At 41.9% G+C, this 26,042-nt stretch overlaps 1 protein-coding gene across 1 annotated transcript in view; it reads left to right on the forward strand.

The window, feature by feature from the left end:
• The window catches only part of LOC124805103, a 115,318-nt gene extending 101,273 nt beyond the window's left edge, over positions 1-14,045 (forward strand). The window contains exon 3 of the mRNA XM_047265547.1: positions 13,209-14,045. Within this exon, the coding sequence (XP_047121503.1) occupies positions 13,209-13,351 (143 nt within the window). The 3' untranslated portion in view covers positions 13,352-14,045. The remainder of the gene's footprint in view (positions 1-13,208) is intronic.
• The last annotated feature ends 11,997 nt before the right edge of the window (positions 14,046-26,042 follow it).

A 26,042-nucleotide genomic window follows, 5' to 3' on the forward strand; every position in this document is an offset into this window, starting at 1 on the left:
GCCGATATCGTGTTGATGTATAGCTATTGTGATCAAAATGCCCAACGGGCGTGTGATACGTATCCTGCTCGGTATCCTGGACGACATCATCCAAGTGACCGCACCGTTCGTCGGATAGTTACGTTATTTAAGGAACTACGAAGTGTTGAGCCACATGTGAAACGTCAACCACGACCTGCAACAAATGATGATGCCCAAGTAGGTGTTTCAGCTGCTGTCGCGGCTAATCCGCACATCAGTAGCAGGCAAATTGCGCGAGAATCGGGAATCTCAAAAACGCCGGTGTTGAGAATGCTACATCAACATCGATTGCACCCGTACCATATTTCTATGCACCAGTTTGAACGTCGTCTACAGTTCTGCCACTGGGCACAAGAGAAATTACGGGACGATGACAGATTTTTTGCACGCGTTCTATTTAGCGACGAAGCGTCATTCACCAACAGCGATAACGTAAACCAACATAATATGCACTATTGGGCAACAGAAAATCCATGATGGGTGCGACAAGTGGAACATCAGCGACCTTGGCGGGTTAATGTTGCGGCATTACGGGAGGAAGGATAATTTGCCCCCTTTTTTTCGATGGCAGTCTACATGGTGCAATGTATGCTGATTTCCAAAGTAATGTTCTGCCGATGTTAATACAAGATGTTTCACTGCATGACAGAACGGCGATGTACTTCCAACATGATGGGTGTCCGGCACATAGCTCGCGTGCGGTTGAAGCGGTATTGAATAGCATATTTCATGACAGGTGGATTGGTCGTCGAAGCACCATGCCATGGCCCGCACGTTCACCGGATCTGACGTCCCCGGATTTCTTTCTGTGGAGGATGTTGAAGGATCGTGATCCACCGACAACGCCTGACAACATGCGTCAGCGCATTGTCAATACATCTTCGAATATTACGGAAGGCGAACTACTCGCCGTTGAGAGGAATGTCGTTACACGTATTGCCAAATGCATTGAGGTTGACGGACATCATTTTGAGCCTTTGTTGCATTAACGTGGTGTTTACAGGTAATCACACTGTAACAGCATGCGTTCTCAGAAATGATAAGTTTACAAAGGTATGTGTATCACATTGGAACAACCGAAATAAAATCTTCAAACGTACCAGCGTTCTGTATTTTAATTTAAAAAACCTACCAGTTACCAACTTTTCGTCTAAAATTGTGAGCCATATGTTTGTGACTATTACAGCGCCATCTACCACAAAGCGAAAAAAGTGGTCCAACTAAAACATTTATATTTCCTTACGTACTACACGAATATATAATAAAAAAATGAGGGTTCCTTTGTAAGAAGACGCAGTTGATATCCGTTTGACCTATGGCAGCGCCATCTAGCTGGCCAACCATTGCGCCATCTGGTTTCCCCCTTCAAGCTAGACAGGTTTCGTTCTTTGTAGTTTTTTCGTTTAACGCTTATTTCGTAAGATATTTGGCCCGGTCACGATCAGTGGACCACCCTGTATATAAGTTTCGAATAATTTGGGAGGTGGTAGTACTCGTCGAAACAAGAAAAATAAGTTTAATAAACAGGAGTCCGTAAATGCACATTTTCTGCGTTAAATAAGTGTTTAAGGTGTTCAACGTGGCGTCCAATCATGATAATGCACCTCTCTGCCCTTCGGTGTAAGGAATGACGCAGCCTTTGAAGTGTACTTGGTTGTTGTTGTACCCGTAGTGTCCGCACATCATGGCGAGGCGTAGACGAATTTCTTAAAGTGTCTCCATAACGAGAAGTCTAGATGATTGATATCTGAGGAACGAGCAAGCCAAGGTGTGGGTCACTCCGCCCAATCCAGCGTTCTCAAACGTCTGCGTGAGACGTTCGTACACGTTGTCGTGACACGAAAGTATGTTGTTGCGCCATCATGCATGAACCACATGATGTTCAGAAGAGATTTTCACCCTCTCTTACTCTTACGGATTTATGGACAGCCCTGCAGGATTCATGGTTTCAGTTTCCTGCAGCCTTCCTTCAGACATTAAACGGGTCCATGTCACGTCGTGTTGCGGCACTTTTGCTTGCTGGCTGGGGCCCTACATCATATTAGGCAGGTGTACAAGTTTCTTTGGTTCTTCAGAGTTATTTACCCTACTATTAGTCTGTTAATGTCAATAGGCATTGGTCCATTTAGAAACGTGTTTATTTGCAAAAAATACCATTGGCATTATATATATATATACATTCTTCATGTTACATTGTTAGTATCATAGTAGACGACGTTTTCCAAAATGCTGCATTATTTACCCTCTTTTTGTGAGATTTCCTTCTGGGTGTGTATGACTGGACTTGTTTTGCTTTGTTTGGTCCTTTGTCTATACTATTATTTCGTTTTTGGTTTTCTAATGAGAAACTAATCTGAGTGTCTGAATTTCTCGAATTTTTGGTCATACTGACATTACTCGCTAATTTGATAGTTTGCAGAATCGCTAGCGTCAGTTTACAAGCCATGCAAAATATGAATTTGTGCATAGACATGAACGGTACCTTCGCAACCACAACGTGGCCGTCCACAACGGATTCCCCACGCCACTACAATGTCCCCTCTCCCTGTCGCACTATCTGCACACGTATCGAACAAGTTATTCTGTGCACACTCTACTTCATTTACAACAGTTGTACACAGTGGCGTCCCCCAGCTATTCTGCAGGTGTGATATCGTCACACGAAGCTCTGTCGTAGTTGCCCGAGCACCCACGGTTTGTGTGAACAGTTTTACAGCCGGTTAGAATTGTAACCAGATCTGGTTTGGTCGTGGCAGTTCTTTCACATGACCCCCCCCCCCTCCCCCCCCCAAAAAAGGAATCTAGCGGAATGAGACCCGTCAGTTGAGTAATCTGATGTGAAAATGTTTCACTAGAGCTGACAGATTATACCATACTCTTCACCTTACAAAAACAGACTGCAGCCATACGTACATTTAGATCAAGACAGACCACGTCGATGTACACATCACGCCTTCCCAGGCGGGTTACTGGGGTTGCTTGTACACACATACCGCAGTCTACACCAACATGAGCACCGGGTTTGCCTAGCCTAAAATATTAGCAAGTACATCGGTAATAAATAATTTTAGTATAATGTAGAAAAGAGAGTTGGTAGGTTCACGTATTGCACTGACAGTGTTATCTCCACAACATACTGGCTTCGTAGCTTTTGTTTCAGTCGTTTTCAGACCTAAATTTCATATCTCAAACGAGGCATTTGCCGTCATTAATTGAAAATTTTTATCATCACGATTTAAAAAAATCTGTACAACTGTACAAACCTTTCCCTCTGCACCTACATCCACACCCCGCAAGCCAATTTACGGCGTGTGTTGTAAGCCTCCCTGTCAGTTCTCTAATTTTACCTTCATAATCTTTTCGCGGGACATGCGTCAGAGGACTGAATACAACGGTTGACTCTCCTAGGAACTTACGCTGTCTCAATTATGAACGCCTCTTTTGCGGCGTCTACCAATGAAGTTGGCTGAGTATCTCCGTGACCCTTCCGCGCTTTTAAATCTAAATGAACCGTGCTGCTGTTTTTTGGATCTTCTCTATTTCTTCTATCAATCCTATCCGGTATGGTCACCAGACTGACGAACAACCTAAAGTATTGGTCGAACGAGGGTTTGGTAAGCTGCCTCTTTTGTGGTTGGACTAAATTTCCTAAGCACTCTTCGAGTGAATCTCATTCTGGCATCTGCCTTACATGCGATCAGTTTTATGTTGTCTTTAAATCGCCCTGTACGCATACTCACAGATACTTTATGAATATGACTGCTTCCGGTGATCGTTCTGCAATCGCATATTCATACAGTAATGTGTATATTTGCTCATTTATGCCTAGCACGTTACCTTTGTTTTTGCTGACGGTCAATCCGTGCTACAAGCACTGTTCCTCTGCAGGCCTTCCTGCATCTTGTTACAATTTTCAACTTCAGGAGAATGTGCTGAGGGCAGTTGAGGAAGACGATCCTACATAAACACGTGGTCCAAAGCTCTCCCACAGAACACAGCCCTTGGAATCTATGTCTGAGGTAAAAATATATACTCAATTACTCACCGCACAACGTATGGCGAAGAGAACAGGGCACTTGTGTCAGCTACTCTCTACACAGTAAAATTTCCCATAGGTAAAAGGGGGGAAAGAAATATTCTCGTCGCTTCCGCTTCCGTCCGCTTCTTAATTTCTCTTGAATTATTTTCAAATTCTGTATATATGTATGATGAAGGCAGTAGAATTGTACAGTCTACTAGGAAGTGGAACACGAAGATTTTACTGAAAAAGAACACAGGCGAAAAAAATGCAATAACTGCAATATCTGGAAAAACTGAAGTAGATTACAGAGTGAGAGTCACAAGAGAAATCCAAGACCGAAACTATAATCTTTTCCAGAAGAACTACCTCCCTGGACATGGAGACCGATTTTAAGAGTCCATTTCTCCGCAGAATATTCGATGTGGCCTATCTGATCATCATCACCTATTGGTAACTACTGCGCTTGCCGGACTGAGAAGTATAGACATCGCATAAAGAAGACAAATTACGCTAGCCTTCGAAATATATTGTATCAGCAACAAAGGAAGTGCACTCATAAATAAATTGCCAACGTTTCCGTGTAAAATATCAACTTACTTATAGATCTGTGAAACTGCCTAAATTATGGAGCTGATCAAATTCTTCGCCTTTTGTTACCAAGCCCGAATAACGATTCATCCCTTCCAACAACGGTGCAGTAGAAAATTTCATCGTTAAATCGTTTTCCTTTCAATTTACTCCGCTTTTTCTTTGATCGCGGCTTTACAGCGATGGCGTTCCATCTTTAAGGAGTTCCGCATCTCTAAATTCAATTACCTCTACATAATCCAGAAGATCAGTCGCCGAGTCGGATGCTAATCAGAAACATCAAAGAGCTCTTTCCGTCGTATTTTCTTAGGAGACTAGGTAGTTCTTGGAAAGTGTGGCGAATTTTGTTTTAGGTCGTCAAAAATTAACTTTCGAGTTTGCGTTTTCTCCGCAATTGCTGTTGTATTTGTATGCGAGCAGCTTTTCCGCTCATAAATGAGAAATTACAGTCTCTTTTGAATCAGGAACAGACTACAATGTAATAATGACTGAACATAATGGAAGCATGATTTTTCTGGAAAGCAAATATACCGATGTGAAGGTTTCGCTACATAATATCGTACACTTCGTATATTTTATGCAAGTATTCATTTTACTAGTGGAATTTATTTATGAATCTTGACGTGTAAGCTCAAACTATCCTCGGGCCACGGTTCCAGCTGAAAATCTGTCTTGGGCGCAGAAGCTGAAAAGTTGGGCAATTAAAGTAATGGTCGACATTCAACTTTTCCATTGTATGATTTGCTATGAGACTGTTAATTCTGTGGAGTGCACAGCAGTATGAATAACGAGCACCAGCCATTATCCTATATATCTCTGCTGCAGACGTTTTAATAAACAACGGACAAAGTTCCAGAAAAGTTCACTACAACACTAAAATCGTCACAGTTGGGGAGAACAACTAATTCGTATTCCGCCCTACGACCGACTTTCGCAAAAAAAAGTGTGTGGTACATTCAATGTAAAATTAAAAATGGACATTCAGTAAAGTAGTTCTGGGTCGAAAGGTTTGTACAAATCTTTTGGAAACAATACTACAGTCAGTCTGAAGAAAATCAAAGCTAAGATAAACATGATACGAAGTAAAATACGAGAATGCTATTGGAATCTAGGAAAATGATTTCCTAAGAGTAAAATGTACTGAAGCCCCTCATGACGAGTTATTTTATAAGTGTGTGTAATAGCCAATGTGAAACAGTTAAATTCTGTAGTAGTTTAGGCGGTCCGTGTTGGTGTTTCTGAATTCCTGTAGGTCTGTTGACGTAAGTAAACAAAAAAGAAGTAATATGCTCCTTTAGTGAATAGAAATTTCGTGTAATTTTGACAGTTATGTGCAAATATCTACCACGTTTCTCCTATGATATTCTTAAAACCAATTATTTAATTTCTTTAATGAAGAATCAATTTATTAAGCTTTAGAATATCAGCAGATACAGTCTGAGAGGGAGGTCAGGCTTTTTTGTAACTCATTTATCCTTCTTTTTTCTTAAATCTTTGTTATTGTTCTTGAAAATTTCAGACGTTAGACTAACGTTAAGCTTTCTCTGTCTGTTACTTGCGGGTTTTCAAAACTGAGGTCTGACGATGGCGCGGTCATTTTACTGTATCCACATTCCTTTTACGCAATACACAGTCCCCACAGGAAGGAAATTTCAGGTACACATGACATATTTCACGCTGTACAAAAGTAGTGTTCCTCACAGGCAAACATATCTTCTTCATTCCTTACTTGGCGGCAGGCGTTACAAGAATATCTTACTATATATTTATCAAGAAATTGTTTGTTTGATAGCTTGCAAAATGACTATACATTTCAAGTCAACAAATTTCGTAAACAACGTATCAAGCTTTCTCCGAATAGCGATCTTCTATACGATAAAAATAACATTTTCTTCTCTCAGATATCGGAATCCCTTGTTGACACGATAACTATAGAGTCAATTTTCATAGACTGTTTCTAAACAATGATCAGTTTTATCATGAAATGGTTATTTTTTAAATAATATTGTTCAGAAACATCTCATGGTTAGTTTGTAAATAATATTATTCAGAACCCTCGTTTTTTGTAATAAGAATGTTTTACAATTGTCGTAGTGAGCGCTTGAGCCAAAAAAGGATTGAAATAGGGCGCAATGCAGCACTGAGCTATTGACTTACGTGATGCAAAGTGGTTATAATTTTAATCACTGAAAAAATCGACAGTTTGTTTTATGATTTCCATATTTGCGTCGTGTAATTTTTTCCTCTCTCTTACTATATATAAGCTTCTAAAAGCACTGTAATAAGAAACAGCAGATCCATACCAGCGTGTGCAAGTACCTTCAGTTACAGATTAGTATTCATATGATGGAACTGGCAGCCAAGTTCCAAAGATATTTTTTATTTTTCTATAATATGTTAATTATATACTGTTCCTTACTCGAATTTCTAAAAGGTGTTACTGACTACTTACTTCCAAGTATTGGCAACATTAATACCCACTGTAAATTTGGAAAAAGAGTTACTTTATCAAATCGACATATGTTTTACTTAAGTAACAAATTGACGCTAATATCTAAGAAATGGGTCGCGGAGATTAAGATGCTGGACTCTTTTGCAAGGGAAACTGAGTTCCAGTTCGGGCCTTCATACCCCTGATTTAAGGTTCGTTATTGGCACTATTCTGTCAGTGCGTAGCACCACACCCTAACAAAGTCGTAGGGTGGGAGCCTGTCCGGTGCACATACGAATGAGCTTCATTGTTGTTCAATCACTGACCGACGAAACAGACGAGGCTGAACGACGTATTAGCGAACGCCAGCATCGCCAGCATGAATTAACTGAAAAAGAAATCTACATGTACTTCTACATCTACATCTATACCCTGCTAACCTGTGTTAAGAGCATGGGAGAGGTTGCTTCTCACTGTATTAGTTATTAGAGCTTCTTCCTGTTTTCACTGATGTGCGGAGCTTGGGAAGAATGATTGCTTAAAAGTCCCTCTGTGCGCTGTCATTGCTATTATTACGGGAAAAATACTTAAGCCGTTATAGTATATTGCTAGATTCATCATTTAAAGCTGATTCTTGAAACTTTGTAAGCAGGATTTCTCGGGATGGTTTCCGTCCATCTTCATGCGTCTGGCAGTTCAGTTTTTTCATCATATCTGTGACCTCCTATTTGTCAAACAACCTTGTGAGTACTCATGCTGCCCTTCTGTGTATCCGTTAAATATTCACTGTTAGTTCAATTAGGTACAGTTCCCACACACTTGAGCAGTGTTGTAACATTGGTCGCACGTGTGTTTAGTAAACAATCTCCTTTTGCATTTGCCTTCTATTCTACCAAGTAACCAAAGTGTGTCACCTGTTTTACCTACGACTGAGCCCATGTTATTGTGTTTCATATACCACCCATATGTGTCAGTTGACCGAATCCAGTCGCAACTCATTTCGTGAAATATCTGAACGTTTAAAGCAGGTAGCCAGTTCTTACATGGCTTTGAAGCCTTATGAAGATCTGACTGGATATTTGTGCAGCTTTTCAGATAATTACGTCGTCATAGATAAACGCACCATATGTGGAAATTCTGTCAGCAACGTCAGTAATGGGCAACACGAACAGTAAGGCTCCCACGTTACTTCTGCATCCGTCGATGAGTCTCCATTCAAGATAACAAGCTGCATCCTCCCTTCCACTAAATCCTCAAACCAGTCAAAAATTTGTTTTGATACTTCGTCGATCGTACTTTATATAATAAGCGTGTGTGTCGCGTATAATTTGATTTTTTTATTGCTGCTTGCGCTCTGTAGAGAGGAGCTTTAGAAGCCGTCTATGGCGAATTGTGGTGGATCGTCTTTAGACGATACAACACGTCGAGAGTGCCTAAAGATATGGAGATATACTTGAAACGGGAGTCAAATATATCATTATTTTCGACTTTCTTTTTTGGAGTCTCTGGTAATGTGAATGTAAGGTGTTAATGTGAGCAGAGCTTTTCCGACTGTTTCTCTATGGGTGTAGCTGGAAGTCAGGTGAGACCGGAAGCCATGTTTAGATGGGCTACAGATTCATAGAAAGACAGTGACGATTCTGTAGAATAGTAACATTCTCTCTGGACGCTGACGCGTTCCACAGGCCAGCGTCAACGCAAACGCCTCCCTCGAGCGATGGACGACGCGTCACATTCCACGCCTCGGCACACAAAGGCCGCTCGAAATTATTAAACTACCTGTTTGACACAGCGGCCCTTATTAAACCTCGCCGAAACGACGGGGACCGGCGGGCGTAATAGCTTCTGTTGTCTTCGGGTCGTAAGCTCCCTGTATAACGTTTTTCTGCCCTTCCAGGAACTAAACTTTTCCGACGTCACCAGTAAATCATTATTCCTACACACGAAGTTTATGTCTTTCTAGAGGGCGCCAATCACGGATGATTTCCAATTCGTTAAAAATTTTAGTTTGATAAATGCCATCAGCATGACGACATTTCTTTTAAGCGTGAACGCAGTCACAGAGCGCTATTGCAGTCATTACCGCTTTCGGCTAAGCGATGGCCACCGTGAGAATCTTTACATCATTTGTTGAACAAATACCATGAACTCTGAAGTCAGCCACTGCGTGGCCGAAACTCATAATGATTGTAATCATATTCTGTGTATCCAACACAAAAACGACAACCGCCCTCCTTCATAGAATGGAGGTTTATCAATACAGCTATAACAAATACACATCACCGTTTGCTAGAGAGACAAATCTGTCGAGAATAAAATAAAATAATTCGTAACTGAGGAAAGAAATAATGAAGTATAATACTGTTATTCGTAGATTCAAAAAAACCGAAAACGCTTATAACCAGCCATGCAGGAAATTCAGTAGCACTTCTTACTTGCTTAGTTCGATGACGCTAGCATCAACAAAAAAAGTTGCTTGTAGAAGAATAAAAGGGGAAGTTGTGTCGAAGTAGATACGTTCATATTACTAGTATATGTATTTTATTTCGAAATTCCCCGACCAACGTCTCTGGCGCATTTGCATCTGTGGCCGCATGCGCAGTCGCGCGGTACACGAGTATAAAGGGACGAAGCGAGTACTGGAGCGGAAGTCTTGCGACTCACTCTGAAGATGGTTAGACGGTATACAGCCGAAATATTAGAAGAAGAAGGAGATTTCTTGCGGCTGCACACCCGAAACTTAATGGAACAGTCTTTGCGCCGCCAAAACCTAAAGATTCACAGCAAGAATTTTTAACATTGTGCAGCCCTGTCAGCAACTGTGATAACTGAACATGTAACACGTCAGCCTCAGTTGCAAATTGAAACCAAACTTTACCCAGGTTTCAGCCAAAATAATTTTGCCTTCTTCAGAAGCGAGTGACACTAAACTACTGCATGCCAAAGTTCCGGTGCAGCTCTCGCGGCCTACCGACCTCGTCCGCGCAGTGGGCCTGCTGCTTCTCTTCAGCCCAAGTAATGTAGATTATGACTAGTTGCTACGGTACTACAGTTGACATCGCCAAACTTTGGCATGTAGTAGTTTAGTGTCACTAGCTTCTGAAGAAGGCCAAATTATTTTGGCTGAAACCTGGGTAAAGTTTGGTTTCTATTTGCAACTGAGGCTGACTGTTACATGTTTGAGTACAATTGTCTTCAGTGATGAGTCCTCCTTCGAACTGAATCCCGGTGACCAGCAAAGACGTGTCTGGAAACGACCCGGACAGCGGTTGGGTACCAACCCGACTGTCGCCCACCATACGGCCCATCAGCCAGGAGTGCCATTTCTCTTCATAACAGGACTCCTTTGGCCGTTATCCGAGACACACTAAGAGCACAGCTGTACGTCGACAATATTCAACGCCCTTCACGGCAAGTCATCCTGGGCTTATGTTTCAGCAAGATGATGCCCCTTCCCACATGCCGAGGGTGTCCACTGCTCATCTTCTGTTTGCCAAGCGCTACCTTACTAAGCAATGTCGTCGGATCTCTCCCCAATTGAGAACGTTTGGAGCATTATGGGCAGTTCCCTCCAACCGGCTCGGAATTTTGCCGATCTAATGCACCAGTTGGACAGAACGTGGCACGATTTCCCTCAGGAGGACATCTAACAATTGCATCAATACCAAGCTGAATAACTGCTTGCATAAGGACCGGGGATGAACTAACACTTTAAGAGTTGCTCAGTTTTTGAAGCTCTTTCTCTAGAATCCATCATCCAATTTTCCTGAAGTTGTAATCAGTTGTTTGTCTGCGCATGTACATCACATCTGTCGGTTTCCGTCCCATTCGGGTACTTCTTAGTGGTGATTTTCGTCTTATTGTGCATAATCTTGGCACTGGGTACAGAGTTAGAAGGTTACTGCTGTCAAGGCATTAAGACCTTAGCAAGGCTCAATGTAGACTGTGTAAACGTTGCTAATTTATTCGAACATTCTTTAAATACAATTTGTATGTAGCTGTATTAATTTATTCTCATAATCTAATGCGGTCTATTGCGCTAGTGCATGGATGATATCCGAGTAGTTTGTTACAGATAATGTTTGGTAGACATGACATCACGTCTCGAGGAAACTGATTTTGAACTAGTGTGGTTGAACGCCTGGTGCAAGTATTTCCATTGGATACAAGTTAAGTTACCTAAACCTATCCCAATAACCATACGGTGGAAGGGAATCTTGAAGTGGAATCCGAACAATATGTCGTTCCTTGCAAATCTTCACGTCACTGTAATTTTCGCTGGTCCATCTGGGCTGCGATCCCACGACCTTTCAGTTTTTAAGCATGCGCTTTCCCACTAGACCACAAAACCCAACTAAATGTGGGGTATTAATCGGTGAAATGTGGGTCGTAGCATACCGGAGTTTACCTTAGAATTCGGGCTTAAAAGCTCAACAGTATCTTGTTGGGATCTTTAACTTTGTAGGTACAATAATGTGTGGCGGCCCCAACTGCATTGGAAAAAATTCGCCGCATGGACTTCAACAGTCACGATCTACTCATATTCCATTGATGACAGACGCAGAGATGTTGGTCTGGCATTAGCCCTGGGTCGTCGTCACTGGATCTTGGAGTAGTGGCAGCGTGTAGCTTTGCCCGACTAACTCCCGTTCCATTTACGTTGAGGTGACGGCAGCCTGATAATGAGTTACGTGTACTGTCCGTCGGACAGACGACGAGATGAATAATGTAGGGATCAGGAGCATATTAGTAGCTGAACTGTACAGATACAAATGCACTGCAAGGTTTTCAACAGATGGCAACCAACATCACAGCCATTGTCCTCTACATCACGCGAACAGTTCTTAGGGACACAGGACACAGGTGGACGACCATTATCCTGTTGTTGAAAAGTGGCATCACTATACTGTGACGTGAGAGGTAGCAAAATAGGACGCAGGATACCGTGACGTACTGATGGGTCGCCAGAGTAATCGCTACCATCTTTGACCTTGTGTCATATCCGATGGCCAGGAATAACACTGCTATGCCTCTCCAGAACGGACATCTGCCAAGCTCGCTGCCACATCCGCCGACATTGGTCATTCGGGACAGTGCAGAACCGCGATTGATTGCTGAGCACATTAGGACGACGTTCATCACCAGTCCACGCTTCCCAGTCATGATAGCACTCGAAATGCAGCCGTTTATGTTGTGGTGTTTAACGGCAGGCTACAGATTAGACTTTCATCCCTTAGTCCGAACGCAGCTAGTTGCCGACCAACGGTGTAAGATGGCAAGGAGTTTATTGGGAGTCCATTACTTGTTCTCGGACGGCAGAAGCGGATAGGATAAGGTTGTGATTTCCAGAATGATATTTTCACTCTGCAGCGGAGTGTGCGCTGATATGAAACTTCCTGGCAGATTAAAACTGTGTGCCCGACCGAGACTCTAACTCGGGACCTTTGCCTTTCGCGGGCAAGTGCTCTACCATCTGAGCTACCGAAGCACGACTCACGCCCGGTACTCACAGCTTTACTTCTGCCAGTATCTCGTCTCCTACCTTCCAAACTTTGCAGAAGCTCTCCTGCGAACCTTACAGAACTAGCACTCCTGAAAGAAAGGATACTGCGGAGACATGGCTTAGCCATGAGGTAGGAGACCCATCGTGTGTTAAACTGTTGTCGAAAACGCCTCTGAGTCACAACAAGGCTTTTCGTTTCATGAAAAAGTGACACAATTGCCGATCGTTGCTGTGTCGTTAGTCTTCCATTGTCAGCCATTGCTGCTTACTAGTCTCCTAGCGGCAATATCGTGAACTGTTCGTCATTTTGTAACTCATTTGTTTTTTCAAGCTCTGCTGGTACTGCTGTGGAGATCACAGTGGCATATCTAATGTGCGTCGTAAACTGTGAAAGAAACAACTGGTAAAACATTTCGTGCGCCACCCTGTATATGACGTTACATTGGCATCCTACCGTGCAATCTGGCTGTACCACATTTTTAAAAGGTAACTTATTATATGTGTTGTCCAAATAAAGGAGCTCTTTAGCAGATACTTAAACCCACTCATCATCACCTCTCACGGCTGCACATGGAGTGTTTTTACACTAGGTTCAACGTCGTATTGTTTTGCGGTGTCTGACGGTGCCTTTCGTCTCGTTGCAGCCCTGGCGCCGCTGGTTCTTCGCGGGGCCTGCCCGACGTGCACACCAGAGGAGACGCGTCAGATCCAGCGCACCCTGTCGCACATCCAGAGGAACTACCCCAAGGAGTGGAGCAAGCTGGTCAAGCAGTACGCTGGCTTCTAGTCACGGACGCCGCTGCCGCCGCCGCCGTCACTCCTTCGTTTACTTAAGCTCCGCCCCGGGGCCGCGGAAAGCCGAATTAATGATGCACTGTTCAAGAATACCCCGTGCGGGTTCTCTGAAGACCGTCGCCACCTGTGTTGCACCTCAACTCTTTCTGTAAACGGAAGGAGGACTATCTTCCGTACAGCCAGTGGACCCACTATGCGCATTATAGTTTTACATATTTGGGAGGATAAACTGAAAGTTATTTTTTCCTGTGGTACGATAGTGGTATTCAAATGTACTACCCTCCCAAAACTTGCCGTACTTTCATTTACAGTGGCTCAGTTTTTTAACACGCTATCTTTTACAATATTTGAAGCAAGGAAAAAATATCAACAAAGGAGCTCCTTCAGCATATGACGTGTGGTTTTACCATATCTTAACAACACAGGTGTCGCATATGTGCAATCCAGCATGACGCCTTTATGGCGTAATATCTCCAGAAACCGGTGACTTTTCTTGTTAGATGTAGCACTTATTATCCTAATCTTAAGTATAGTACGATAGTAATTTAACTGCTAGTTTAGCCATTGAATTTACTTCAGAAAACTAAGATTAACATCACTCATTTTGTGTGGCAGAAACCTCTGCCTTCGCCAATGTGTTTTTGTAAGGATTTTTATTGGACAACAATAAAGTAATTAAAATATTATCTCTGTTGTTGCGTTGGAGTGTACTGTAAACAGAGCCACAGAGTTTTTTCGTTTTTATGACGACGTAACTCACCATTACGCTGTCGCTGCTGCAGAACACGCTGTTGCATTAAAATTAAACTTTTACGATGCTCCTCCCGCTCTTATTAATTTTGCGCAAGGTATTACGATCCATAAAGTGTGCTACCCACTAAAAAAGCTGCATCATGCTTTGTTAATAACGGGCGTAACGACACCGGCAGCACTAAAAGTTACAGGCTGAGTACACTCAACGAGACGTCGTTGCCTGTGGGCTGGAGCAGAGGGGCAATGTATGTGGAGGTATTGCTGGTACTGACACCCCTTCATCGATAATTGTACTAAACCACGCCAGAGTTTACTACACTGTGGCTGCTCCATTGGGATTCGTAAGACTCATCAGGAGGGATGTCGGACCGAGGGACTAGTTAAACTGAGTGGCCAAAAATCACTGCAAAGCCTATTCATTTGAACAAATATACAGTGTGGCAGCTGTTGCAGCTAGTGTTGCGTGGGGCGCGAGTTTTAAGACACGATATCTGAGCAATACTGCAGATACGCTTGTTTACTGAAGATGGTAGCACGTCAAAAAACGAGGTAACACGCAAAGAACGTGGGGTGATAATCGGTGTAAGACGCATTTCGGAGACCAACACTGTCTACGATAGATCTTCAGTGCTGTGCTGACAATGTTTCCACGTGTGTAACACGCCGTGCAGGATAACCACAATTGTTGGGCGGACAGACGTTAAGTCGCCTCCAGAGCTACGATCTGCTGTAAGTCCATTTTTTTGTTTTTTAAAGAAACACATTAGTCTTATGATTGGTTTGGAGCGGCTCGACATGAATCCCTCTCCTGTGCCAACCTCTTCATCTCAGAGTAGCAACTGCGCCCAGCGTTCTCCATTAATTGCTGCGTGTATTCCAATCTCTGTCTCCCCCTGCAGGTTTTACACTCTACAGCTCCCTCCTCTAGTACCATGCAGGTTATTCCCTGATGTCTTAACACATGTCCGATCATCCTCTCTTTTCATCTTTTCACTATTTCCATATGTTCTTTTTTCGCCGATTCTGCAGAGGACCTTCTCATTCTTTATCTTATCAGCCCACCTGATTTTCAACATTCTTCTGCAGCACTCTTCGATTTTTTTCTGTTCTGATTTTGCCACCGTTCATGACGCACTACCGTAGAATGTTGTTTCGTAAGCGTACATTCCCCGGAAATTTCTTCCTCGTATTTAGAACTTTGTTTACTACTAGTAGACGTCTTTTAGCTGTGAAGCCATTCTGTGCCTCTGCTTGTCTGCATTTCCATGTCCTCCTTCATTCAGACTTTATACCGTTATTTCTATTCCAAGATGTCAGAATAACTTCGTCTACTTCGTCGTCACCAATTCTGATAAGTTTATCGCTAGTCTTGTCTCTGCAACACGTCAATCCACACTCTATATTCATTAGTCTGCTCATTCCTTTCAACAGCTCCTGTAGTTCGTCTTCACTTTCACTGGGGATTTCAAGGTCAGCAACGAATCCTTCACCCTGAATTTTAACGAACGCTTTTTCTGGGTCACAAATCCTGTGATCGTGTCTTGATTTTTCTTCAATTTTGCTTCCATTACCAAGCGCAGTTCAGAACTACCTCTCTTATACCTTTACCTTTGCTAAAGTCAAACTGATCGTCATCTAAAACATCCTGAATTTTCTTTTCCTTCCTTCTTTGTATAATTCTTGTCAGAAGCTTGGATGTATGAGCTGATAAGCTAACTGTAAGATAGTTTTTGCACTTATCTGACGTTGCTATCTTCGGAATTAGGCGGATGATATTTTTCCGAAAGGCTGATGGTTTGTCGCCGGTCTCATAGATCCCGTACGTCAACTCATTTTGTTGGCACTTCCGCCAACGATTTTAGGAAGTTCGATGGAATTCACGTCATCAGACAAATCCACTCTCTCATAGGGTCTTCGACGTATTGTTTCCACCTATCATCTCTGTCCTCTGCGTTTAACAATATAATCCCCATTGCACCCGTAATGTTTCCGTCTTTGCTTTTAATTTCACCGAATGTTGTTTTGAATTTTGTGCGCGCTGAATCAGTACTCCTGACGATAATTTCTTTTTCAATTTCTTTACACTTTTCCTGCAGCCATTCCTCCCTGGCGGTCCTGCACCTCCTATGCATTTCATTCCCGAGTGTTGTATATTGCTGTAAGAGTCTTTCCCTGAACATTTCTGTACTTCCAGCTTTCGTCGATCAGTTGAAGTGTTTCTTCTGTTACCCAAGGTTTACTCGCGCTTCCTTTGTTTGTATGCCTGCCTGTTCAACGTATGATTGCCTTGTTTAGAAATGTCCACTCCTCTTCAACTGAACCTCTTACGGTGGTATTCGTTGCAGCAGTATCCACGTTCTCAGCGAACTAGAAACGCATCTCATCATTCCTCAGTACTTTGGTATCCCTTCTTCCACACAGATTTTTTCGGATGATACTACAGTCTGTCATTCGTTATTACTAAATTATGTTCTGATTCTATATCTGCTAGTGGGTACGCCTTACAATCCAATCTGTGATTTCGGAATCTCTGTCTTTACACAATGAATATCCCGTTCAATACCTTCTTATACTTTTTCTGTCTATCCATCTTCTGGCTGAGACTGTGGCATATAATATACACAAACTGTTCTTGTGAGTGTTGGTTTGTGGTCGAATCTGATGACAAAAACCCTATCACTGAACTGTTCACAGTAGCTCAGTCTCTGCCCTTCTTTCCTACTTTCTTGCTCCCGTTAAACCATTGCAGCTGCTGTTGATATTACCACGTATTAGTCTGACCATACCCGCCAGGGTAGCCGAGATCGTTAAGGCGCTGCTTCCTGGACTCGGGTAAGGTAACAACTAGGGCTGGTGTGACGGCCAGCCTGGATGTGATTTTTAGGCGGTTTCCCATATCCCGCTAAGTGAATACCGGGCTGGTCCCACCTTCCACCTCAGTTACACGGCTCGCGGACATCTGAACACATTCACACTATTCCATGGATTACACTAGGCGCAGACAGTTGGAGTACACTCATTTTTTCCTGGGGAGTCCGGAGTGGTGATAGGAAGGGAATCTGGCCACCCCTTAAAATTAACTTGCCACATCCGATTAACCAGCGCATCCCACCACTTGGGATTAATGCTTGGAAAGGGAGTTAGAGTCTGACCATAAATTCTCATTTCTATTTAACTTCACCCAACCCATTTATATCTAGATTGAGCCTTTGCATTTCCATTTTCAGATTTTCTGCTTTCTCTACTATGTTTAAACTTTCAAAATTCCGCACTCCAACTGATAAAATGTTATCCATTTGTTATCCCCTTCCACCTTGGTAGTCCTCACCAGGAGTTCCGAATGGGAGACCAATTCGGATTCTTTTACCAGTGGAGAGATCATCATGACAATTTTTCATTTACAGGGCGCATGTCCTGTGGATACACATTATGCGTCTTTCATGCGGTGGTTTACATAGCCCTCTGCACCCTCACACCTTTTTTTCGGCGATTTGCCATCCGAAGTCCAATAGAGCGCTCTGAACCTCTGTCCTCTTCTCTGACCTCTTTGAAAAGGCCGTTGGTAGAGGGATAGCGTTACCGATGTGAATGCTTGGGTCAGCACGGCCTTAAAGAGACAAATGCAACACATAGTCTTCAGCAGTCGATGATCGACTAATATCATAGTGCGTTCCCACAACTTCTCACTCTTAATGTGCTACTCCTTGATATACTAACATAACTAACGCAGGGTCACTTATGTGTGTCAGATAAAATTAGAAGTTTCTGTTATGGATGACAGGGAAAACGTGTCTCCAAATGAGCGATTGGTGTGGATGATAGGAGCAGTTCCTGATAGTAGTTTATTACGGTACGTAGAACAGTTCCTCAGACGCACGGTATAACATTGGCCCATGTGACGGATACCGTTAGTGGCATGTATTTATTAAAAGCTGCGTACTTTGGAAAACATATTCAAACTGTATTCATCCCAGTGTCTATTATATGCCAACCATTCATAAGACATTATGATCTCATTTTCTCCCAGAAATGTCAGCTCCTCATCTTGGATATGCCTTTCATCAGAAAAATCTCGTGATAGTTACAGGCATCAAGTTTTGATGATCTTGTAGAGACAAACTACTATATTATTTCTGGATTATTGATGGGTAATGAGCCGTGCCATCGCAACCTGCATGCTGTGCTCGATAGAACCAAGTAAACAATGAGAAGTCGAGAGGGCAGACTTATGCAAATTATCTAAAGAGTTGATTTGGTCACCACTAATAGCTGATACACAAAATTATGGCGGTATCAGTATTCTCAGTACTGGAATTACAAATACCATCGGACATAGTGGTGAAGAAAATACTTTTAACAAATCTGTTTACGTACAGCACAACGAGTACGCCCAGGACAGTTTCTCAGTATTAAAATTTTTATTGCATTTAAATAATAAATATGTGACTCAACCTTTGTCTACCCATTACACAAGAGAACCCAATCAAGATATAAGAGCTCTGCTTCTAGTCACAGTATTGCAGGCAATAGTACTCTCTGCTTTACACAGTCGTTTCAGTACATCTGAGTGGTAGTTCCGCCACTTACAGTGTAAAATTACGGTGGAGGAAGCCGTTTATCCAGATCCTACTATCTAGTGTACTAGGATGGTCACTATATCGGGTACACAACTTTCTGATCGCAAACATAGTGTTAAATTTACAAAGAGATAACCACATATGTTGTCTCCATAATTTAGTTTAAAATCAGTGGCTTACCAAATTTGTTATTGTGTGAAATTAGAAGTGTATGGTCAATACCGACTGGTGATATACAACAGTATAAAATGGCTCTTGAATAGATACTTCACCTGATTTTTCAGATTTAAACGTACTTTCGACTCCTTTTACGTCTTTACCTGTGCCAAATCAATAGATATCGAGCAGTCAACAATGGACAAGTCCTTAATATCCTCGTTTCATCGGTGTTGATGGTAACACTCACCCACAGTTACTTACTTCGAAGTGTCTCATGCTAGAGGGCATAGGGCATGAAGACGCTATACGTGTTGTACATAACACATATGTGTAACATGACGTTAAAGAAAGCGTTTACTGAAGCTGAAATTTCAACATCATGTAAATTCTAAAAAAGAAAAAAAAATTCTTTCTCATCTGTCTCATGAAGCATATTTGCGTCTTCTTCAGTTCCTACAGTTAATCACGTAAGTAGTTCCAACCACTGGCTCATGCATCATAAGATCCATACGATAACCAGGTGCCGTGGGCCACTATTCATCAGGAGCGTATATTACAAATGTGTAGTCACCAAAATGGTCACCACTGGTGTAGTCACGGTGACAGTGGTGATTACACGTTCAGGATGTATACTTCTGATGAACAGCGAACCGCGGTACCTAGTTATCGTATGGGCACTATGATACATGAGCCAGTGACTGGACCTACTTATTTGGTTAACAGTAGGACCTGAAAATGAAGCAAATTTATCGTTGCAATTAGTCATCTGAATAACGAATACTTTAAAAACACGGCTGTGAAGTTCCATTTCCTTATATTATCAGCCGCTGTCCTGCGTCCACAGGAAGGATGGACATTCGCGAGTTGAATAATGATGCTAGTCCATCTTTAATACAGATAAAACAGAGACTTGTAATTAGAACATTGTATGCGTATTGCATTAATATCAATACACAATTTTTTCGCGTTTCACATATCAAATGCCGTCTGTTAAAACGAAGATTTAATGTGATAGTTCGTTGCAATGGGAAACTGCGAAGGTCCGTATTGTACGCTGATTTGGCTGAAAACAGAGCTAACAGTAACATAAAAGCTTGGTGTTGACTATTTTGTTGATAGAATAATATTTTCCGTTCGCTTAGCTCGATGCCACTTTCCAAGACTTTCTACATTGTGCTGTCAGATTCTACATACAGTCTTCCAATTTTGAGTTTTGTTTGAGATAACTTGAGTGCAGACAGCAAGCTCTACATTCCCCTTTCCTCCCAGACCCCCTGAGAGTAGTAGCAACAGCCAGCAGACCAGCGATGTTGTGCTTCGTACTGTGTTCGCAATGAGCAGAGAGTTTATTATCTTAGGTCGTAGATTGCGCCTGCAACGAACCAGGATTTGCGTCAATATTCATACTAGCGTGAACAGCTGGAACACAATACTGCCAAATGAAACAACTAAAAGTGTCCACAGTGCTTTTCCACATAATAATTTCAATCGCTGATGTTGGTAATGATCAGCCACAAAACACAGGAGTCAGAAACTATGCTTACTACCGTTTCAAAACCAGACAGTCGAGTTTGGAAGGTGTTTATATTTTGTCCACTAATACAACATCCTCCATATTCTGCTTTTCATTTCGTTTTCCCTCCTACTATCTTATCTGCCGCGGCCCGAATTCACGCATTCTTAGCGACGTGCGACGCACAAGGCAAATTACACAACATATTTACTGAAACATTTACAAGAAAATGTTTGTTGGCATACCTAGATAATTTTACTGTATTGCAGCAATATTAGAACCAGTCTAAGTGTGTGTCAGCAGCCTCGCTTTGATCGACGAATCAGAGTTAAACACATCATTGCTCCTAAACCAATGATTAATGCCGTATAGCTATCCGACTGCAGTTAGCAATATTCTCAGATCTGGTCACTGGGTTTAAAAAATAGACATCTCTAGCAGTTAATACACCACCTTTAGATGGATCCCAACAATATCAACAAAAGAGGATAACACTTCACAATCAAAAGGTCACGAGATACGAAAAGAACCCTACACTTCAGGTTACCACGGAAACAAATGTAACTTGTTGGCTTCACTTAGAACTAGCTAAATAGGACTCTTTCACTGACCATCTCTTCCAGCTAACTAAATTCTCCATGGTTTGGTAGAAAATCCATTCTGACAGATCACTTGTGCATACATTAATCCGCAAAATACGCCTATTAAATCAGCAGTATCTAACTGGAACTCCAGGTGGTCACATGGGGGTGCATTTTTGAATTCTTGTAGGACTTCCGGACTGAAAACACAACTTTGTCGGTCACGAAAGAAGATTAACTACCGACTTCCGAAATGTCAAACATTTTAAAACACCACCTCCGGCCCAGAGGACACACGAAATGTCTCCGACATCAGTAAGGATTGCGAGCACACGTCACTACTTGACATGCTCCAGACCGCTCAACGAAGTTATTTTACATTCATGCCTCTTAACCGAGCGGAATGTTCCAGCCACACAATACTTAGATTACTGAGTTATTTCCAGACTGGACAAAAGCCCCTTAAACTGGATGCCAGAAACTAACTCTGGCGTCACAGACAGCCACCGCAAGGTCAGGAATGTTGTTTGATACGCCCTTCCTTGATTTTCTACTGCCACTTATTTTTTGGACGATGTTGGGTATTACATGCCCTACTTTATCCCCATCAGCTACAGGGCTTTGATCATACATTATATTACCGAAGGCTTTCTGTGAGTTGGCGAATGCCATGAAATTAGTCTGGTTTTCCAGCAACTTTCATCCAATACTAAGCTCAGGAAAGAACAATTTTCTGAGACCAAGTGTCATCTCAATGGGAAGGCAATAAGGAGTTAAACAACTGCCGGTAAAATTCTTTCCATACTAAAAAGTAACTCTCGTGAGGTCAAGACACTTTTAGGGAATGTTTGGTACGGTAAGCTATACTGATGAACTTCAGGTGTTATGAAATGGTCGGGTGACATGGAATGCCGTTGTTTCTAATACGTGCTCCCAGTCAGGAGGCGCCCGATCTACTTCAAAATGTTGACTTCATGATATGTAGCGGGTTCAGTTCGCCTCCAAACGTGGTGTGACTTACTGCACAGAAAAACCGTTTCCGTAGTTTCACAAAATTTTTTGAGGTAAGTTTTTAAAAATATGAAATAATTATTGAAAATCAACACCAACGATTAAAACTACGCAATTTATTAAATAGAAGAGTAGTATATAGATATCTATTGTTCGATTTTCTGCTATGGATATTGTTGATTCTGTTATGCTGTTAAGTCCCAGATGTTGTGCTGGGCAATATAGAATGCTCGTTACTCCATAAAAACCACCTTTACTGTGCTGGTGCTGATAACGAAGATTAGATTTGCGACAAATGATGACAGATAAATGTAAAACGAGTCACCTCTACCGCGTACACTCTTGTGACAAAAGTGTGGGATAGAGATACGCGGATACACAGGTGGGCGGTCGCGTCGCGTACACAAGGTGTAAGAGGGCAGTGCATTGGTGGAGCTGTCATTTGTACTCAGGTGATTCATACGAAAAGCTTTCCAACGTGATCATGGACGCGCGACGGCAAGTAACAGACTTTGAACGCGGAAAGGTAGTTGGAACGTCGGGCGTTGTGGACGAGCGGTTCTAGGCGCTGCAGTCCGGGACCGCGCTGTTGCGACGGTCGCAGGTTCGAATCCTGCCTCGGGCATGGATGTGTGTGATGTCCTTAGGTTAGTTAGGTTTGAGTAGTTCTAAGTTCTAGGGGACTGATGACCTCAGATGTTGGGTCCCATAGTGCTCAGAGCCATTTGAACCGTTTTTGAACCATTCCACTTCGCAAATCGTTGGGGAATTGAATATTCCGAGATCCACTGTGTCAAGAGCATACTGAGGATACCAAATTTTAAAGATTATCTCTCATCACGGGCAACGCAGTGACCGATGACGTTGATTTAACGACCGAGAGCAGTTTCGTTTACGTAGAGTTATCAGTGCTAACAGACAAGCAGTATTGAGTGAAATGACAGCGAAAACCATCGTGACACGTACGACGAGCGCATCCTTTAGGATAGTGCAGCGAAATTTGGGGTTAATGGGCAATGGCAGCAGACGAGAGTGCCTTTGCTGACCACAAGACATCGTCTGCAGCGCCTCACTTTGGCTCATGACCGTATCGGGTGGACTCGACCGGAAAACCGTGCCCTGGTCAGATGAGTCCCGATGTCAGTTAGTAAGAGGTGATGGTAGTGCTCGAGTGTGGAGACCATTTGCAGACATTCATTGACTTCATGTTCTCCAACAAAGATGAAATTGTTATGGATGACAATGCATCATCTCACCGGGCTAGAACTGTTCGCGATTGGTTTGAGAAACATTCTGGACAATTCGACCGAATGACTTGGCCACCCAGGTCGTCCAACACGAATCCCATCGAACATGGGACACGAATCGAGAGGTCAGCATGTGCAAAAGATCTGCACTGGTAATACCTTTGCAATTGTGAACAGCATTAGAGGCATCATGGCTCAGTGTTTGTACAGGGGACTTCGAACGATTTGTTGAGTCCACGCCACGTCAAACTGCTAGACTATTCTGGGCAAAAGGGGGTCCGACACGATATTAGGAGGTATCTGATGACTTCTGTCACCGCAGTGTAAATAAATAATTATTTCAGAGCTTGTTTTGAAGTCAAAAAACTTAACAGATTTGTTATCGAATGAAATTATTTTTTCTGTTCAAAAAAGGCTCTAAGCGCTAGACTTAGAACTACTTAAATCTAACCAACCTAAGGACATCGCACACATCCATGCCTGAGGCAGGATTCGAACCTGCGACCGTAGCTGCAGCGCGGTTCCGGACTGAAGCGCCTAGAACCTCTCGGCCACTCCGGACGGCATTTTTTTCTGTTACTGATAAGTAATTATTTTAAAAGTTTAAATTTCTAACAGTCTCAGAATTGTGTTTTGGTACATAAAATATGTATTGTCCCAAATTTACATGATTATCTGCAATTTTGCAAACCTATTCCTTATTTAACTACTGTTCCTTGCTACCCTCCAAGAGAAACTTTTTCCCTTTTTTGTGGTAAGTTTTTTCAAATAAATACAAATATGTTTTTGCCAGGTAACTGGATATTACGATAAAGAGCGTTTGAAAGCTAAAAATTCATTTCAGTTGAAGACGCGACTGCAAAAGTAAATGCTCTTCCAAGATACCCTATCTCCATTTGTGTCTATGCTAATGGCCTAAGCTTCCACAGGAAGGGAGATCATAGTGAAAACAGATGTTAAGAAGAATTTGCCATCTTTATTATTTATACTTTTCTTTCTGTTTCCTCAGGCTTGATTAGTTCATGTGTACGACAAGATGTCCGTAAATTTCTCTAAATATAAATTTTAGTCTCACCACACCACTTCTAGGTTGGATCATCAGTTTTGGAAATTCGAAAAATTTGATGCATTTTTCCCTCACTGATGTGTCTTCATGCTCTCTTACTTTCTCAGCACGGAAGGAAATATGATTACAGTTCAACGCAAATTCGTTGGAAACAGGTCTTAAGTTTACATTTGACCTGTTTGGTTCAGCAAATTGGCCACACTATTCTAGAGAAACCATCACGACAATCTCCTAAATCAAATTAGGATACAATGAAAAGAATAAATGTACTAGCTTGTACGAAATTTGGACACCGCTCCTCTGGAATGCGATTCCAACCGTTTCGCCACTTACTTCGTACCCTCATACACTCAAGAAAAAGTAAATGAAGACGCAGACAACTGTAATGCCAACTGCGAAGTATTTTTTCCAAAAAATTCACTTCACTGCCTTTCAAGATCCGGTCTCTGTCGCCGCTATTGTAGGGAGGGATTGTCAGTCACACAATCGACAAAGTTTACAAATACCTTCTCTGAATTCTAAACCTGGACTGTGCACTGTTGCAGGATGGGGTACAATACCTGTCTCCACACTTTATGGTAACAGCTGAAGGAATACCTAGGTAAACACCTACTTTCAAAGTACAATCTGGGACTTACGACGATTTTGTCATGACGGCCTCCTCATCACTACCATCCCATATTCATCAATGTACTCTAATCACAGCATCATTCTCCTACTAAAGTCTTATACACTTAAATGATTCTACCATTGCAAAGCAAGGAGTTTTTTACCTCTGTTAACATACTTGGACGACAAGGTCTTGACAGTAACTTCAAACAGAGCCCGGCACCCAAAGAAACAGCCGAAAAGATTGCGATATTGCCTACAACAATCATAAAGTTATCATTAATTAATCATTAGCAACTAATTATTTATTAGTAATTTTAAATCAATTATAAATGTACACACATACACTTATTATTATTGGCCCATCTGACAAGCAGACACGCATGTTTTAATTTGAAACTGGTGTCGTGTATTCTTAGCAACTTCTAGTAACATGGACACAACAGAAGCCAAATGCGTTTACTTTTATTTCAAATGTAAGACTGTACCACTAGTAACATGAGTTATCGCGGAAACTAATATGCTAATTTTTATTACATGTGTACAACTGTGTTACTTTTTGATGTAAATAGCCAATATATAACCATACAAAGAAACGAATGAAGTATGTGTAATCTTTACATTGATTCGTTCCAGACTATTTTGATAGAAATTGTGCCTTGTCAAACGGCAGATAGAATAAGCTATTGAAATTGAAGAAGTTTGGAATCAAAAAATCTCCTAAGCCTCAGGGAGCTCAACAAAACTCTAATAACTAAGAATTAATTGTTTATCAATAGTTTGAAACGATAAAATATTACACTACGAGAAAAAACGATGATTGCTCAGCTGTCAGAGTCTGACAATGCTATTCAGTACACAAAACACAATTGTTGTTTGTTCTGAACAAATTCTAGTAGCTTGGGCTGCATAAATGATAAAAATGTTTACTTTTGTTCTTTCGTTTTTAAAATGTAAGAATATTTAACTTGTAACATGAGTTGCCTAGTAAAGGAATGCGTTATTCTTTAATTAGAACTAAGCCCTGTGGTATGTAGTGATCTAAGTGGCCAGCTCGCAGCCATACATAAAAGAAAAAGAAAATCATAATACTTAACTTGTAAACTGATTCATTCTGCACCATTCTGATAGAAATTGCGCCATGATCAATGGAAGATGGACTATCTA

This window comes from Schistocerca piceifrons, chromosome 7 (genome assembly GCF_021461385.2).
Source record: "Schistocerca piceifrons isolate TAMUIC-IGC-003096 chromosome 7, iqSchPice1.1, whole genome shotgun sequence".
Classification (NCBI taxonomy): Eukaryota; Metazoa; Arthropoda; class Insecta; order Orthoptera; family Acrididae; genus Schistocerca; species Schistocerca piceifrons.